This window comes from Anastrepha obliqua, chromosome 6 (assembly GCF_027943255.1).
Source record: "Anastrepha obliqua isolate idAnaObli1 chromosome 6, idAnaObli1_1.0, whole genome shotgun sequence".
In the NCBI taxonomy this organism is placed as follows: Eukaryota; Metazoa; Arthropoda; class Insecta; order Diptera; family Tephritidae; genus Anastrepha; species Anastrepha obliqua.
The window spans coordinates 61049509-61067193 of NC_072897.1; the positions used below are offsets into that span (position 1 = coordinate 61049509).

Consider the following 17685-nt stretch of genomic DNA (forward strand, 5'->3'; position numbering starts at 1 on the left):
AGAGTAGATCTGCGTCTTTTAACTGGATACCTTACAGGTCACTGCAGCCTGAGGTATCATCTAAACAATATTGGTCTATCTGAGACCAATGTCTGCCTCTTTTGCGAAATGGACATAGAAAGCTCAGAACATGTACTTTGTGAGTGTCCTGCGTTGGGCAGACAAAGACTTCACCACCTTGGTGGTATCGTAGTATCTCCATGCAATCTTTGGAACAACAAACCCAAAACTGTGCTAAAATTTCTAAAAAGCCTAAAACTCTAGGGTTACAAAATAGGCCTTTCACAATAGATCAGCTCTGGTCGCAGTGCGTAATGGCCTTCTAATAATAATAATAATGCATGTCCACGAAAAACCTCGATCTACAACGCTTTGTCTGGCGTCGTGACCCGGCGTTCCCCATAAAGGATTATCGCATGTTGCGCGTTACTTATGGTGTTGCCGCTGCGTCCTACTTAGCCGTTAAATCGCTGCAACAAACCGCAAAATATTCGTCACACATTTGTGAGAAGGCTGCTGCCGTCATCCATAAGGACTTCTACATGGATGATCTCGTCACTGGTGCGTCTTCTAAAGAAGAGCTGCTATGTTTACAACGAAACGTCTCCGAAATACTGAAGGAAGGGGGCTTCGAACTTCGAAAATGGGCGTCTAATTGTGCGGAACTTTCTGAAAATGTTTCGAATGCATCGGAAAATATATCACACTACCTAGTCGATAGTAAAGATGTCCATGCCTTGGGCCTGATATGGAATACAGAGGAGGACTACTTCACGTTCTCAGTTAATCTGAATCAACCACCCACTATTTTAACGAAGAGAACATTCTTGTCTGATGCTAGCACGCTTTTCGACCCACTGGGTCTGCTCGCTCCAGCGACCATAAGGTCAAAGATGTGGTTTCAGGAGATCTGGCGTATGAGTGTCGGTTGGGATGACGTTGTTCCAGACTGCATCGCAGCACAGTGGCGACAACATCGCTCGGAATTACTACTGATATCCAGTTTGAAGATAAGTCGCTGGTTTGGCTCAGGAGCAGGTGAGTCGTTCACAGAGCTACATATTTTCGCTGACGCTTCCGAACGCGCTTACGCTGCCGTAATGTACGCGCGCACATTACACAACGACGGCAGTATTACTGTTGTGCTGATCTCGTCGAAGACTAAGGTAGCACCACTTAAAACAACAACCCTGCCACGCTTAGAATTGTGCGCTGCACATCTTGCTGCTAAATTGGCGCGAAGCGTGTTGCATAGCTGGGGTGATCTCCGCTATCCGATCTATGCTTGGACTGACTCAACTATTACATTGGCATGGCTTCAGGCGCATCCTAATAAGTGGATAACCTTCGTTGCCAATCGCGTTGCTGACATCCAAGAAGTTTAACCGCCTGAATGTTGGAACCATATCCGCTCTGAACTGAATCCAGCAGATTGCGCTTCTAGAGGTGTAGCTCCGTCTGAACTACTGCATCAAAAACTATGGTGGTCTGGTCCTGAATTCTTAAAAGGTCCTGACCATTTCTGGAAGCTATCACCTTCGCAACACACAACTCAGTTGGGCGTTCGTAGCAAGGTCGTCGCCCATGCTACGAGCTCAGATGACCACTGGCCGGTATTGATGAGATATTCATCGTATTCCAAGCTGCGCCGCATCATTGCTTACGTGTTAAGGTTTTTCGTCAACGCTCGTGTTAAGACACGAATCAACGCTGCTAAACGGGTCGGTCCTCCCTGCTGTCAAGAGCTATCCGAAGCTGAACTGCGCTTGATAAGGTATACACAATCACTGTATTTTTCTAATAAAATTTCTCTTTGTAACAGAAGAAAGCCGATTCCGCTTCGGAGTAGTATTTTGACATTGCAGCCATATCTCGATGGGAAAAACGTCTTGCGAGTAGGAGGTAGGATCAAGAACGCTGAAGTAGCTGCTGATGTAAGACATCCGATTATCCTGCCAAAAAACTGCCCACTTGCGAAACTGATCATTCGCGATATTCACGAAATTACATTACACGCTGGACCCCGCATCATGCAAACCATCCTGCAACGTCGATATTGGGTTATTGGCGCCCGCAGCCTAATTCGTAGCACATATCGCAAATGCGTAAAGTGCACCTGTCTCAACCGCAATCTCGCCGCACAATCAATGGGGGATTTACCTGCGATCCGCACCACCTATGCACGCTGTTTCATCCACGCTGCTGTCGATTTTGCTGGACCATACTCTTACAAGTTCACTCATGGGAGAGGAGCGAAAGCCACCAAGGGTTATATTTGCGCTTTTATTTGCATGTGCACCGGGGCGATGCATTTAGAGTTTGTCGGAGATCTATCAACATCGAGTTTCCTCAATGCCTTTAAAAGATTTGTAAGCCGCAGAGGTTTTTGCAAGGTCATTTCTTCTGACAATGGGACGAATTTCGTCGGGGCCGAGAAGGAGCTTCGAATTGCGTTTGAAAGGTGTATGGCTGATACCAAACTCCGTTCGTTTTTTGCAGACTCTAACATCGAATGGCGTTTCAACCCTCCGTCCGCGCCTCATATGAGGGGGTATTGGGAGATTGGCATAGAAAGAGTCAAATATCATCTGAAACGTGTTATGAGCGAAATTCTTCTGTCCTACGAAGAGTTCAACACACTGCTAACAGAAGTAGAAGCCTGCGTGAACTCCCGCCCACTCTGTGACAATTCTGCAGCCGCTGGTGATGTAGAGGTACTTACACCTGGCCACTTCATTGTCGGTGAACCGCTTAAATCTATCCCGGAGCCTGAGGGTCAAGGGCTCCGTGGAAATCTGCGTCAGCGGTGGCAAGCGATCTCTGCCATGAGACAGCATTTCTGGCGCCGTTGGAGAGACGAATATCTCGTCAACTTGCAACGTCGTACCAAGTGGCTTCGCCCTTCACGCAACATCGAAGAAGGTGATGTAGTTGCAGTCTTCAACGAGCCTACCCCTCCGACGAAGTGGACGCTGGCACGTGTTATTAAATGCCACCCTGGCGCCGATGGACGCGTGAGAGTGGTTACGCTGAAAACTCCGCATGGCGAATTAGTTCGGCCCATAGTAAAGCTCTGCCCTTTACCAACGAAAGGAGACTTATTTCACGAAGAAACTACTAATTCATCATAAATGTTATTAAGCTTTTCATATTTTTCTTTCCTATAATTTGTAATTTTCTATATTTTGAACTTATTGAGATAGTTCGAGGGCGGCGGTATGTTGAGTCCGTCTATGCATTTAATTTAAGTTTTAATTTTTATAATATTACTTAAGGGTTAATGTCAGCAATGTAAACACTTAATCGCTTTTGTTATATTCTATTTTATGCTATATCCTTTGTTCTTACATGTATGTACGTGCGTAGGTACATATTGCTGTTTAATTAGGTCTTTGAACTTAGATTTTATTTACTGCTTTGTTATTCATCCCGCAATTACCGCATATCCTTTTCTTACACGTATGTACATGCGTAGGTACATATTGCTGTTTAATTAGGTCTTTGAACTTAGATTTTATTTACTGCTTTTGTTATTCATCCCGCAATTACTGCATACTTTACCGCTTATGTTTTTACCGCATAACTTACCGCTTTAGAGAATGCATATAAATGCAACCGCGCTAATTGTTAAATTATAATATAAGAATCTATTTGAAACGAAACGGTGTGTTTTTCTTTAAGCGATCCGCGTCAACACTGTGATTTTATTGACTCCGTTAATGGATTTTAATTGAAAGGGGCTTTCTACCTGATTAATGCCTTTTAAAAATGAATATTTCCTCATATAATTTTTAGACGTTCCTGTATCTATTAGCAGGTTAAGGTCTTGTCCGCTCGGAAGGGTTCGCGTAATGAACGGCAAGTGGGATCTTATCATAGAAAATTGATTTCATCTAAGGAATTATCTGCGCATTCATATTCTTCTATTTCAGAAAAATATGATTCGTCTTTCATTGCATTAACTCGTTGCTGTTTATTTATGGGTGCTTGGGAGGACGTGTTGCTGCCGTGCCTCTTAAAAGTGCTGACATTCTGTTGTGGCTGGGCGCGATTACAGCTTTGTTGGCGTATCTGCCATTGAGACGAGTTCTGGAAGTTCGAATCACTTCTTTGCTTAAAAGTTTGTGGCTGAGGACTGTTATATAAATGACCAGAGGTATTATTTTTAAACTCAGCCTGCCGCCTGAAGCAGGAGCTTCCTGGATCCACATCCATCGGTGTAGGGCTAGGAGTTGAAACGTTTTGGGAGCTATTTGGTTTGGAAGTTGTGCTACTAAAGCGCTTTGAAAAGGGTCTTGTTTGGGTATTTTGTGGCATTCTTCCTGTGGCATAAGTCTGAGCGAACTCATATCTTTGCCGATTGTGATGTAGCTCTTGTGCGAGTGCAAGTGCGCTGATCAAGTCTGGAGGATTAGCTTCGAAAAGGGTGTCACATAATGGGCGTTTAAGGCCAGAAATAAATACTATTAACGCATTTTCCCTTGCCTTTTCATTAAAAGCATTGGGGAGCTCCTCATTGTTACTATGTGTCATTATTATTTTATTTAATATCAAAGTAAGCTGCCTATCAACCGCATCATAGTACTCGCTAATAGACATTTGTCCCTGTCTCAATGTGTTAAGCTTATTTTCTAATATATGAAGGGGGCGCGTATCCGCGTAGAGCTGATCTAATCTTGCAATAATAGCTTTGAAATTTAGTGGGGTATTAAAGGCGCTAAGATTTCCGAGTACCTTATTTTATTCCTGAGAATTCCCATCGCGATATAGTATGGCTCACAACCCTCACTGTAATAGCTTAACGCAAATTTTGCCGCGTCTCTCCATGCCGGATATTCCGACATTTTGCCTTTAAACTCTGGGAGTGACTTGATCAAACTAAAATCGGTATGAGTACTGTGCACTCCATCGACTATTGTTACCGGTTTATGTGGCTCTATTTTTTGAGGAAGTATATTTTGAATAGCTTGGGTTAGTTCTAAAATTTGTTGGTTAAAACTTTCTCGGACTACTTCTACCGCGGATTGCACTATTAACCATATTTTCATCCATTGTTCTGTATTTTTTTTTATTAGTTACGCCTTTTTCTAATAGAAATATAAGAACCTATTTGATAAGCTATTTTATACCATGCAACAATAGTGATCTTAGGGCTATTAGATGACTGAATATCTTACTTTAAATTTCCTACGATTTGGCTCACTGGTAAATAGATTACTGCTTCCAAGTTCCAGGCTGTTCCCCACGGTGGGTTTTCGTCACTTCTTGGCCGCAAAGTTTATGCAAATGCTCCTACGTCTGCTGGTTTAGTCTCGAGTGGTCGATATAAATATTTTTACTTTTTAGTTTAAATAAAGACGTTCACATTCATTTAGAAAATATTTTATGCAATATGTAAGTGTTTTCGCTCTTTTAGTTTTTACTGTTTTTTAACATTAATAACACTCTTACATTGGCTTTATTGATTACGAGGAGCTGAGCTCCGTTTTGTAGCACAGTGTAATTTTTGCTTAGCGTTTTTAATCTTTTTTGATGACTTTATATCAAGTCCACTTTATGCAATGCTCACTCGCAACTCTTATTTGATTTCAGTTTTTTACAACGATTTTGGATTTAGATCACTTAATTTATTGTTCATTATTAAGTTTTTTCTGAGCACGATTTTTTCTCGTTTTATAACGATTTTTGCTTTTGGAATTCGTTCCCGTAAGTTGGGCGCCAGTTAGGTTTTTCACTTTATATTAAAAAACCTTTTACTTTTTAGAAATAACCTTTATTCCAGGTACTCTTACATATATTTATTTAGTTCTTACGAGAGCTAAATTAATTGTCCCGACCACGACTTATCAATCACTGAAATAACTCTCTTCTTATTCTAAGCTGCCTTCTTAAATACCCTTTGTCTGTCTATGTTGTTGTTGTTGTCATATGCCTTGATCTTGTGTATTTGGTGATACTGTCATTGGGATGCATTGTTAGCGAACGCCACTGTTAAGTTGTTGCTGCAATGCATGACCGACCCAATTCTATTGTGGAGTTGCTATTAATGTTTATTGCAAACTCAAGCCCATTATCATGTTGTTGTCGTAATGCTTGACTGACCCGATCATATTGCTAAGCTGTTGTTAAGCAATGCTCTTAGTTGGGTGTCTGGGTACCGTAAAGGGATTTGCTGTTTTTCTTTGTTACTGAGCAAGTTACCGTTTAATTTGAAGAGGTTTTTTGCGAAGAAGATCCAAGTTTCATCTTCGTATGTTTGTTGTACTCTGAAATCAGTACAAAATTTCCGATCTCGTGTCCGATATTTTGGAAATTTTCGTTCCACAAACGGTAACCATGTATGCCGCTGTGAAGCCGCTGTCTAAATATCTGCAATTTAAATCAGTTCGAATATACGATGTGGTATTTACATTGCACTCCAAATGTACGGTGGTCATCTTGTTGACTTGCTCATTTCTGCTATCGGCCAAACAGTATTTCGGGGAGCCTATACAATGTATGGGTGATGATAAATACAGCGAATTCGTAAATTCCTTCTGTTGGACAATGGGCACCTATGTACTCAATGTGTACGATGTTCAAGATCAAATTCCACATGGAGATAAATTGTTAAGCACCCAGACTGGAGTCGAATCGCCTTATATAGCTGAGGGCATATCCACGGAGATACCAGGTGTTACTGAGAGAGTTTATTTGCGGTACTATCAATGGGTCATCATGTTACTCTTGCTGCAGTCGGTTATCTTCTACTTTCCATCTTTTCTTTGGAAGATGTGGGAAGGGCAACGCCTTAAGCAGTTGTGCTCTGAAGTCGGTGATGCTCTAGTACCGGAAAATACTTATTTGGAACGTCTTAAATTGCTAGTAAAGTACTTTACATCGGATTATAAGGACATACACTTTTGTTACATGGTAAAATGCTTATCATGTGAGGTACTAAATTTTTTTATCAGTGTAATAAATATACTGTTGCTTAACGTATTCTTAAACGACTATTGGACGAAATACATCAAAGCTTTGGCTACCATACCCCGTTATGATTGGGACACCTGGAATCGGATGACTTCGCGAATTTTTCCGAAAATCGCCAAATGTGACTACTATGCATTTGGTCCAAGTGGCTCTCAAAACAAACGTGATGTCTTATGCATTCTTCCGCTAAATATATTAAATGAGAAAATTTTTGCTTTTCTGTGGTGTTGGTTCATCATAATGGCTATAATTGCTGGTTTAAATTTACTCTATCGCTTATTTCTCATATCTAGTAGAACATTTCGAATGAAAATGATCAGTACGCAGTTGCGATCAATGCCTGCGTCACAGGTGCAGCGAGCTCTTGAGAATGTAAGCTTTGGCGATTGGTTTTTGCTCTTTAAAGTTAGCGTCAATATAAATCCAACGTTGTTTCGAGATCTCATACAAGAATTGTACAAACAACGTAAGTTGCAGAATAATTTGACATCAGTTTAATTGTAAAACGGACTTCAGTAGTTAACTGGAGACTAACTATTATCTATAAGATTTTGCATCGAATGCCATTTTGAACGATTTGCACACTAAAAATTGAATTTGATTTCGCTGATGACATACGAATGTTACAAAAATATTTAGTTACGCCTAAAGCCCACATAATACATAGAATATATGTACGTATTTGTGCTGTTGTCTTCAAATATTTTGGCAATTATTGAATTACTTATTGTTGTATTGAGCAAGCGAACAAAGTGAATATTACAATATGAATAATTATATTAGTAGAGTAAAATGTTTATGAATAAACATATAAGTTTTGTTTTCTGCCTCTGTTATAACTGTAACGTGTGAAATTTTAAAGACGATAAGTGAATTTCACAAAGAATAAAATAAACATAATTTTGGCTGTACCATTGCATTAGCTCTAAGCTTTGATTTTTTATGCTAGTTCTTATTGTTGCTGGGCAGGTGATGATCACGTTAGTATCCCATAACTGGACATATTATGGCGTGATGATTACTAGGCAGAATTTATAGACGGCGTATTTGTTTGTGAAAAACAAGATCAAAGCAATGCTAACTGCTGGGTCAAATATTACCGCAGGCATGATATGATAACTTATATATATATATGTATATATATATATATATATGTGGTTGTTATTTGGGTGTCTCGTTCCCTGGTTTAGACGGTGTAATGTTTTCTCCGATGTGTCTTTTAATTTTTTTACTATGTCTTCTTTGCTGTGTGTTATTAGGTTAAAATGTACTATATCCTTTGGTTTTTTTCTGTGACGGCATGGGTTATGTTGTTCAATTCCTGTATAGCTACAAATAGCTCCTATATATATATTTATATATTGGTGTCTGCACTTTGTTGATATTGTATTTTATACAGATTTGTTTTAACATTGGTGTACTCAAACAACTTTCGTTATCTGTCATGAGTCGTTTACAGTTCGGAAAATTGTTGATAAGAATTTCTTCTACTCTTTTGTCCATTTCTGTTTTTGAGTCTAATTGTCTGATAGTTATGTATTCTGAGAATTTATCTACTACTACTAAATATGTTTTGTGTTCATTCAAATAAATATCTAAATATATGTATTCCCCTGGTTGTGTTGGTACGTATGATTCTTTTAATGGTTCTCTTGTGGGATTCCGTTCGTATTTGCCGTAAAGACAAGCTGTGCACATTTTGTTGTATGCCTTACATTATTGTTTTATGTTCGGCCAATAGTATTGTTCTAATAGTTCTTTTACATTATTTTTGTATCCCCTGTGTGCTCGCTCACACGTGTTTAACTAGTTCTAACTGTCCATATGGTTGTGTTATGTCTTCGAGTTTATTTGGTGTATATACGAATTTCATATCTGTGAACGAGGATGGTTCCATATGTAGAAGTCCACGCAAGTGGGGAAAGTTACTGATCGCCATTCACCTGGGAGTGGCCAGGACGATTCTTTGGCATATGGTTTAAAATCTTCGTTAAAATATAAACGTTACTTTTAATTATGTTATAATATTAAATTATTTATTAAAATATACGCATTTATGTAGATCAAATACAAATACATATGTACGTGCATATACAGGGTGGGCCAAATAAGACCTACTAATGTTAAGCACAAATAACTTTTTAATTTTTTGACATATTTATTTTTCTCTTTTTGTAGGTTATAATTGAATTGTTGGAAATTTATTATGGAACCCTACAGTTCAACACAACTCGTTAAAATTATCGAGTTTTTCTATTCCTGTCAACGATCAATTGTTTTAACGCAGCGTAAATATTGACATCATTTTAATCCCAGATCAGCTCCCACAGCCTTCATGATTAGGACTTTGGTCGGTCGTTCTGAGGAACTGGTTTCAGTGGCCGACCGTCATGGACCAGGTGCCCATCGAAATATTCGCACTGAGGACAACATGGAAACTGTGCGGCAGAGTGTTGCAGATGATTCATCTGTCTCAACTTGCCGTCGTTTCAGCCAATTGGGCATTTCCAGAGCGACATTGCGTAGAATTTTAAAGTTGGATCTTAAGATGTACCCATACGAAATTCAAATTGTGCAAGCACTGCTACCGCAAGACCACCAACAACGACTACAATACGCTATTCGTTTTACACAATTAGCCACACAAATTGATTTTTTAAATAATGTTTTGATGTCGGATGAAGGGCAATTCCCTTTAAATGGTTATGTCAACAAACAAAACTGTAGATTGAGGGGCTCTGAAATTCAACACACCACACCAACACCAGTTGCACCCATCTAAATGTACTGTTTGGTGCGGTGTTATGGCCACTAGAGTTATCGGTCCATATTTCTTCGAAAATGAGGATGAAACGTCGGAATCGATTTCAGGAGCTTCTTACAGAACATTGATTGAAATCTAATTGCGGCCAATGGCGAAGCAGTATCCTAATGTGTGGTTTCAACAAGATGGAGCAACTGCGTATACTGCTAGGCAAACTATGGACCTGCTGCGTGACCGTCTGATTTCCAAAAATTCAGATTTCCCTTGGCCACCACGTTCGCCGGATTTGACTGCGCCCGACTTCTTTCTATGGGGATATTTAAAAGACAAAATGTATCTTAATAAACCAGAAACTATTAGACAGCTGAAGCAAAATATCCGAGACGAAATACTGAGCCTTTAACCAGAAACATTATGTGGTGTAATTGAAAACGCGTTAAAAAGAGCCAATCTTTGTATCGAGAAAAATGGTGGACATTTGTCTGATGTTATAATATATTTCATACATAATTTCCATAAAGTATATTCAATGTGTAAAAACAATTAACCAAAATAAATAATTATTGCAAAAGTTATTTGTGTTTAACATTAGTAGGTCTTATTTGTATATATTGCTTACTTCGCAATATAGAATTGTTCCGAATTTGGCAAATGGTGATATTTTTGCTGTGGGGAGTGCGTGCAGGTGCATATTTGTATATGTATGCCGACTTATGTACGTACATATGTATAGATTAGGGTTAGGGAAATATTGTCGTAGGGAATCATGATGGTTTTTTGTATGTGCGAGTTACTGTAACAGAAAACACACTACTGTACCGATGACATCATCCAATGTATGATACAGAATCAGTAGTTTATATAAAAATATTCCTATTTAAATATTATCAGCAAATAGCAAACAAAACATTCCTATTTAAATATTATCAGCAAATAGTAAACAAAATATTCCTATTTAAATATTATCAGCAAATAGTATATGTATTTCTATTTTAACGTTATCAGCAAATAGCAAATAAAAGATTCCTTTTGAACATTATCAGCAACCAATAAACAAAAGAAACCAGAGCCTATAAATAGACGATTAAGCATAGAAATAAGTTAGTCTTCTATTATACTGAAGCATATAAACTTCAGTTTAGAATTGATCTAAGTACATCTTGATACGAATAAAATATATTTTTTTATTAATACATCAAAAGTACCTATTTAACTGGGGGCTCAACCGGGATAAGTGAATAATAAAAGGAACTCCTAAAACATCAAATTCCACACGTCCTGAAAAAGAGGACAAGGAGAACCAAAAATAAAACTGGACCTCTTCCGCAAAAAGCGATTACAAGTGTTTGACCAAAGCAGAGGAATCATTATGGAAGCAAGGTTAGTAACCTTGGAACAAGGTTATACCACTGTAGAAGCACAATTAGCCCAGCTGCAGCAAGCGCAAGTACCTAATATCGAAGAATTCCAACCGATAAGTCCCAGGATAAACAATGCAAATGAAATAAATTTGAGATTATTCGAACGGCTACCAGTGTTCAACGGAGACACATCCTAATACAGGACATGGAGGGCAACCATTATATCAGCAATGAGTCCCATAGAGGCCTTTCGTGATACCAAATCATATTACGATGCATTATTTATAATACGTCACACGAAGATCGAAGGAGAACCAGCAACTCTTCTACTGAATCATGGCACAGTATTTCACTTACAAGCAATACTCAATCGCCTAGATTACAGCTACGCCGATACTAGAAGCTATAACGCCCTCATGGAGGAAATGAAAAGACAAATACAAGGAAGACAGACGCTATGCGAATTAAATAGCAAGATCTGTCAAATCTTTAATTTAGCAGTGACTAAATGTGAAATTGATTACCCAGGGAATGCTCACTCTCTACAGCAAGTCACAAAAGAAATGGCCATAGATTGCTTCCGCAATGGCATAAATGATGAATTTACTCAACACACATTATATGCAGCAAAACCAAGAGATTTAGAAAGTGCATACGCAATTGCCACGGAGATTCTTTATAAAAGGCAGAACAATCCGATACGATGAGAAGCATATAACTACCCCAAACACCCACAAAACGAAAGGAGGTATCAACCAGGAGTTTAACCGATTCCCCATATGGAAAGACCAAACCCGACACCAATGGACGTGGATACATCAATAGGAAGATTCCGGCAACCCACGAATAATCGTCATCAACAACAGCAATCATATCAACAGAATCCCTTCAGAAACAACTATGAACGACAAAGAGCAGGATACGCACCTTTTAATCCCAATAGAGGAGAACCATTTAAACGAAACCACCAACCAACGTCATCCAGATATAATATAGCACCGCAGAAACTACAAAGGATCAACCAAATAACGGATAATAATAGTGATCAGTCATTAAAGGTAAATATAGATGAAAGTGAATTTGAAAATAGAGCTACTTTTTTAAACGAGTAAATAATCTGCCGTGTCTTCAGATTATTTTACATGATAATAAAAAACTATTGGTTTTAATAGACACAGGTTCGACATTAAATTATATTAGGAAAAATATTCCAAATGGAAAGACCTTCCCAGTTAAACAATTTGTTAGTAGAACTCTGAATGGTTCAAACACAATAAACTCAGCCAAGAAGATAAGAATGCTAGGACAAGAATTAGTATTTTTTTGAAATCGAAGAATTAAAAGAATTCGATATGATATTAGGAGAACAATCCTTGAGAGAAATGAAAGCTAAGATAGATCTGTTCGAATATAAAATGATGTATGTCAGGAGAACAGAACAGAAGAAAAAAGAAATGGATGTCAGTCAAGTAAATTTCACAATAGATGAGAGCAAATATAAAAAAGAGGTTGAAGAAATTATGAGAATTAATGAGAAAACAAATCCTTTTTTACCATTTACACTAACAATTGAAGCGACGATCCGCACTAAAACTGAAGAGCCAATATGGACGAAACAGTACCCTTACCCCTTTTCAGACAATAATTTTATAAATAAAGAAATAAACAAAATGCTAGAGAATAATATAATTAAACCCAGTAAAAGTGCCTATAACTCACCCGTATGGACAGTACCAAAGAAAGGAACTGACGAGTTAGGAAACCCTAAGAGAAGAATGGTCATAGACTTCCAGAAATTGAATAGCGAAACCATTACCGATAGATATCCCATACCTGATGTCAACATGACAATACAGAATTTGGGTAAAGCAACTGTTTTTACAACCCTAGATTTGGAAGCAGGTTTCCATCAGATAAAAATCAAGGAGTCAGACACCGAAAAGACAGCCTTTAGCATAAACGGAGCAAAATATGAACTCTTAAGGCTGCCGTTTGGACTAAAGAACGCACCTTCAATATTTCAAAGATGCGTAGATAACATATTAAGGGGGTGGTAGGGTTTAGCGCTAAAAAAAAAACACTTTTTCTTTTGAATTTTTTACAGAAATATGGCTTAAGATACTTTAATAAAATCAGTTGCATGTTATTGTACATCTTTTCAATAAGTTTTTAAAAAATATTAATAACAAAATATTGACAAATAAGCCCATGACAGAGTTTTTTTGGAGATATGTTTTTCGAGAGGTGCTCTGCGGTGCCAATCGGCATTCGTCGTAGAATCATCTGAAACTAAAAATGTCGAATTTTTCAGTTAAAGTATGACGTAATGCTCCCCCCTACATTAATAAAATTTTTTTGTTTCATTTTTGTAGTTTTGGTGGCAAAAAAACGTAAAATGAGCATTTTTGGCGAAAAATTTCGCCATATTTGTAAGTGAAAAACAACCTTAAAAAAAAAAATAAAAAAAAACAGTGGGGGGGGGGGGGGCCGGTATCTTTGATTTACAAAACGTGTGCCAAATTTAAAAAGAATCGGTTGAATAGTTTCGGAGTTGTGATTGGCATCGACTTTTAAGAAGTCGTTTCGGGAAAAACGCGTTTGAAAAAATGACTCTGAAAAATTATCGATGCTCCGCATTCGAGGTAGAGTGCCTACAAAGGCTATAACTTTGAGAGTTCTGTTCCGATCCACTTAAAATTTTGGCACAACATTCTTGAAATGATTTACTATAAGATGAGTGAAGAAAAAAAATTTCGATTTTGTGAAGTGAAAAAAATGCAAATAAAATTAGATGAGGAAGCCATAAAAGCGATGAATATATTAAAAAAGGAATTACAAGCACAAGTCGAACTCTTTCAACCCGATTTCAATAAACCCTTTGATTTAACCACGGACGCAAGTAATTTTGCCATAGGAGCTGTGTTATCCCAAGGTACAAATCCCATTTGTTTTATATCCAGAACACTAAGCCAGACGGAACAAAAATATGGCACAAACGAAAAAGAGTTATTAGCCATAATTTGGGCACTACAAAAGTTCAGGAACTATTTATATGGACGATCAGACCTTACAATCTACACGGATCATCAGTCCTTAACCTACTCTATTTCAGAGAAGAACCCTAATAATAAACTAAAAAGGTGGAAAAACCAAATAGAAGAATATGGTGCCAAACTGGTATACAAACCAGGTTCTCAAAACATCGTTGCAGATGCACTAAGTCGGCAACAAATAAATCAATTAACCGACTCAGAATCGCAGCACTCTCAATTCAGCTCACCCACTGAAACCATAAGAAGGGTAGGCACTAGCTTAAACCATTTTAACCCTCCGATGTTCATATGGGTCTGGCCAGACCCATTCGATCTTTAAATGTATGTAGATCTTTTATTTTTAATATCTGAGGCTTCTTAGTCCATGACTTCCTAAAATGTAGTGTGCTAAACACAATGAAGTAGCAAAATTAAGATTTTTGCTATATTTGTTGTAAAAATTATAATTTTAAACTAATTTCGTTAATTAAGCTCACATGGGTCTGTGCAGACCCATATAAGCTTCTCATGTAAATTGGTTAACCGTTAGGTGTAAACAACTACACTGTTAGCGGAGGCAGCGGCAGAGATAATTTTTTAGTTGACATTTGAAAATTAAAGTGAACACGTGTTTTTTAATTAGTGGGAAGTGTTTTTTTAATTAAAATGGAACAAGTAAATATGGATGAAGTTGATGTGATGACGCGTTTGCTTCGTAAGCTAAGTGCAGCAAATGTGAGTCCGGAAGAACGTCAGCGACTTCAGGCACAAATTGAAGAAATTATGGGACAATAGTCCGATCCATTTGAAACAAGTGGCGACGTAGAAGATGATGAATATTTTCCAGATGAAGATGACTCCGGTGAAGCATCAGATATAGAACAGGAAATCGAGTTAGAGGCTGTTCTGGATGAAAACCATGATGATATTGAGCATTTGTATAGAGAAGCTATCGCCCTTCAGGCTTCAACCACAATGGAATCATGCAGCACATCTATTACCCAGGGCCTTATATACAGGTCGAAAGATGGTAAGATGTGGAATTCAAGTCTTCCACCACCTGGAAGGCCTCGTTGTCACAATGTTACAACTTTTACTCGTAAAGGGCCACTACGAGGAGCGTCACCGAGCCATAAAGCTCTTTTCAAGCTATTGCTGTCTCCTGAAATCGTAAGTATCATTGTGAGGGAAACCAACAGAAAAGCCGTTAAAGCGTTTCGTCTATGGAATGAAAAGCATCCCAGTAATAAACAGCGTTCTTGGGTAATGACTAATGAAGACGAAATGTATGCTTTTTTTTGGAATGCTACTTATTGCTGCTGTATTCCACTCGAATTCTCAGCCAGCGAAAGAATATAAGGCCACTATGTCATTGAATCGGTTCAAGAGCTTAACTACTTTCATCCGTTTCGATAACAGTGGTACTCGTGCTGAGAGGTTGAAGCAAAGCAAATCTGCTGCCCTGGACGATGCATGGCTCATGCTGATGCCCAATTTAGAGAAAGCATACACTCCGGATTGTCGGTTACATGTCGATGAACAGTTATTTCCATATCGTGGGCGCACTCGATTCACCCAATATATTCCGAGTAAGCCGGCAAAATATGGCATAAAAGTGTGGTGGATTTGTGACTCTGTTTCAAACTACCCTTTGAAAGGTATAATTTATACCGGAAAACCACCAGGTGGCCAGCGAGAAGCGAATCAAGGTGAACGGGTCGTCATGAAATTGATGGAAAATTATATGGACAGCGGTAGGACTGTTTATGCTGACAATTTTTTTTCAACATACAACTTGGCAGAAATGTTGATGGATCGTAGAGTGGCTTTCGTCGGTACCGTAAGAAAATATAAGACCTTCATTCCGCATGAATTGCTTAACCCGAAGCGTGATGTTAAAAACACTTTATTTTGTTATCACAATAATAATATCGCTCTGTGCTCATATATGGCACAGCCGAGAAAGCCAGTAATTATGTTATCCACTGCCCATTACCGTCAAAGCACCGATCCATTGAAAGGATTCAAGCCAGATCAAATTTTGGACTACAATAAATTTGAAGCGGGGGTAGATACAATGGATCAAATGTTGACTGGCTATTCGTGCAAACGTTCGACAAACCGTTGGCCACTGGCAATGTTTTATAATATGCTTGATATTGCCGGTTCGGCCTCATTCATTCATCTATGACGAGCTGAGTCCGGCAAAGCAGAGTGATAAGAGGCGCTCATTTATCATTGAATTGGCAAGTCAGCTAGTTATCCAACATATGACGAAACGGGCGACTAACCCATTAGTATGGAGGTTTGCTCATATAAGACAAGCAATGAATCTTTTCAATATCAAGGTGAGTATGAATTATATACATACCTACATATATCTCCGCGTATAAAGATATGTGTATGCATTTATTCATATTTACTAATTTAAATAAATTATTTCCCTACTTTTAGGTACCGGAATCTTGTCCATCGACATCAGATGCAGCACAGCAACAATCATATGCTCAAGTTGCTTCAACACGGTCATCGTGCTACCATTGTGCTGCTTCTTCTTCGAAAAAGCGACGTAAAACTCGTTATAACTGCAGCAAATGTAATCGTCCCATATGTCTTAATGAACATTCCATGCAACTATATAGTTGTAAACCCAATTGCTCTTCGTAATTAATACTAATCTGTTCAAATAAATAAATAAAATTATTTTTAAAACCGTATTTCTTACATTATTTGTCTGGGTCTGGGCAGACCCTTATGATGCACTTACCGCATCATAAGGCACCGAACATCGGAGGGTTAATAATCAAATTATTATCCAAACTAACAATGGATTAGTAAGAATAGAAAGTAAAAAAAATTAAGAGAAAAAATAGATAATATTATAAATAAATAAAAATAAAGAAAAAACATAGCCATTTAGCTGATTTTTTCATGTAAAGGCCAAAAATGGTGATATTTTGAAATTGGGGGACATCAGAATTCGTTTTAGAGGTATGGTTCCTTCGGCAAAGTTTCTTATTTTGATCCCTAGAATACGATTTTCATAGAGCAATGAGCGATTTTTAAATCGACCCGCCCTACTGTACATGCAATGCTGTGCCTATGAATGTGCGCTGTGCCTATGAATGCGCGCTGGATTTCTTGAGAAATTTTACCGTATGTTTTGCTGTGGCGAGGCACATATGTACATACACACAACATATATACATATATCCGCATATATACATACATATATAAATTCACAAATTTAAATTTGCTTATGCCATCCTTCTGTGTGCCTGGTAATGAAGCATTTTCTATACATACATATATATACGTATATCTTTTTTTTTCTTCTTCTTTTTGGTGTCGTTTTTTCGTTTCATCGAGTCTCAAATCACTCCCAACGATTCTAAAGAAGTTTTCACTTCAATAATATAAAAGAACTCTCTGAGAGCTATTACTGGCCTAACATGCAAGTTATGGCAAAGAATGTGAGATATGTAAAAAATGTAAATACGACAGACGACCGAATAAATTACTTTACGGAAAAACACCAATACCAAATGAAGTAGGT

General features: G+C 38.1%; 2 protein-coding genes across 2 annotated transcripts; both read left to right on the plus strand.

Annotated features, from left to right (window-relative positions):
* Window positions 1-341: 341 nt before the first annotated feature.
* LOC129250597 (uncharacterized) lies at window positions 342-1385 on the plus strand. The gene has a single exon (XM_054890205.1). It carries the CDS (start codon window positions 342-344, stop codon window positions 1383-1385), a length of 1044 nt encoding a protein of 347 aa, XP_054746180.1.
* A 4830-nt stretch (window positions 1386-6215) lies between these two features.
* On the plus strand, window positions 6216-7854 carry LOC129250052 (innexin inx5-like). The gene has a single exon (XM_054889695.1). It carries the CDS (start codon window positions 6337-6339, stop codon window positions 7468-7470), a length of 1134 nt encoding a protein of 377 aa, XP_054745670.1. The 5' UTR covers window positions 6216-6336; the 3' UTR covers window positions 7471-7854.
* The last annotated feature ends 9831 nt before the right edge of the window (window positions 7855-17685 follow it).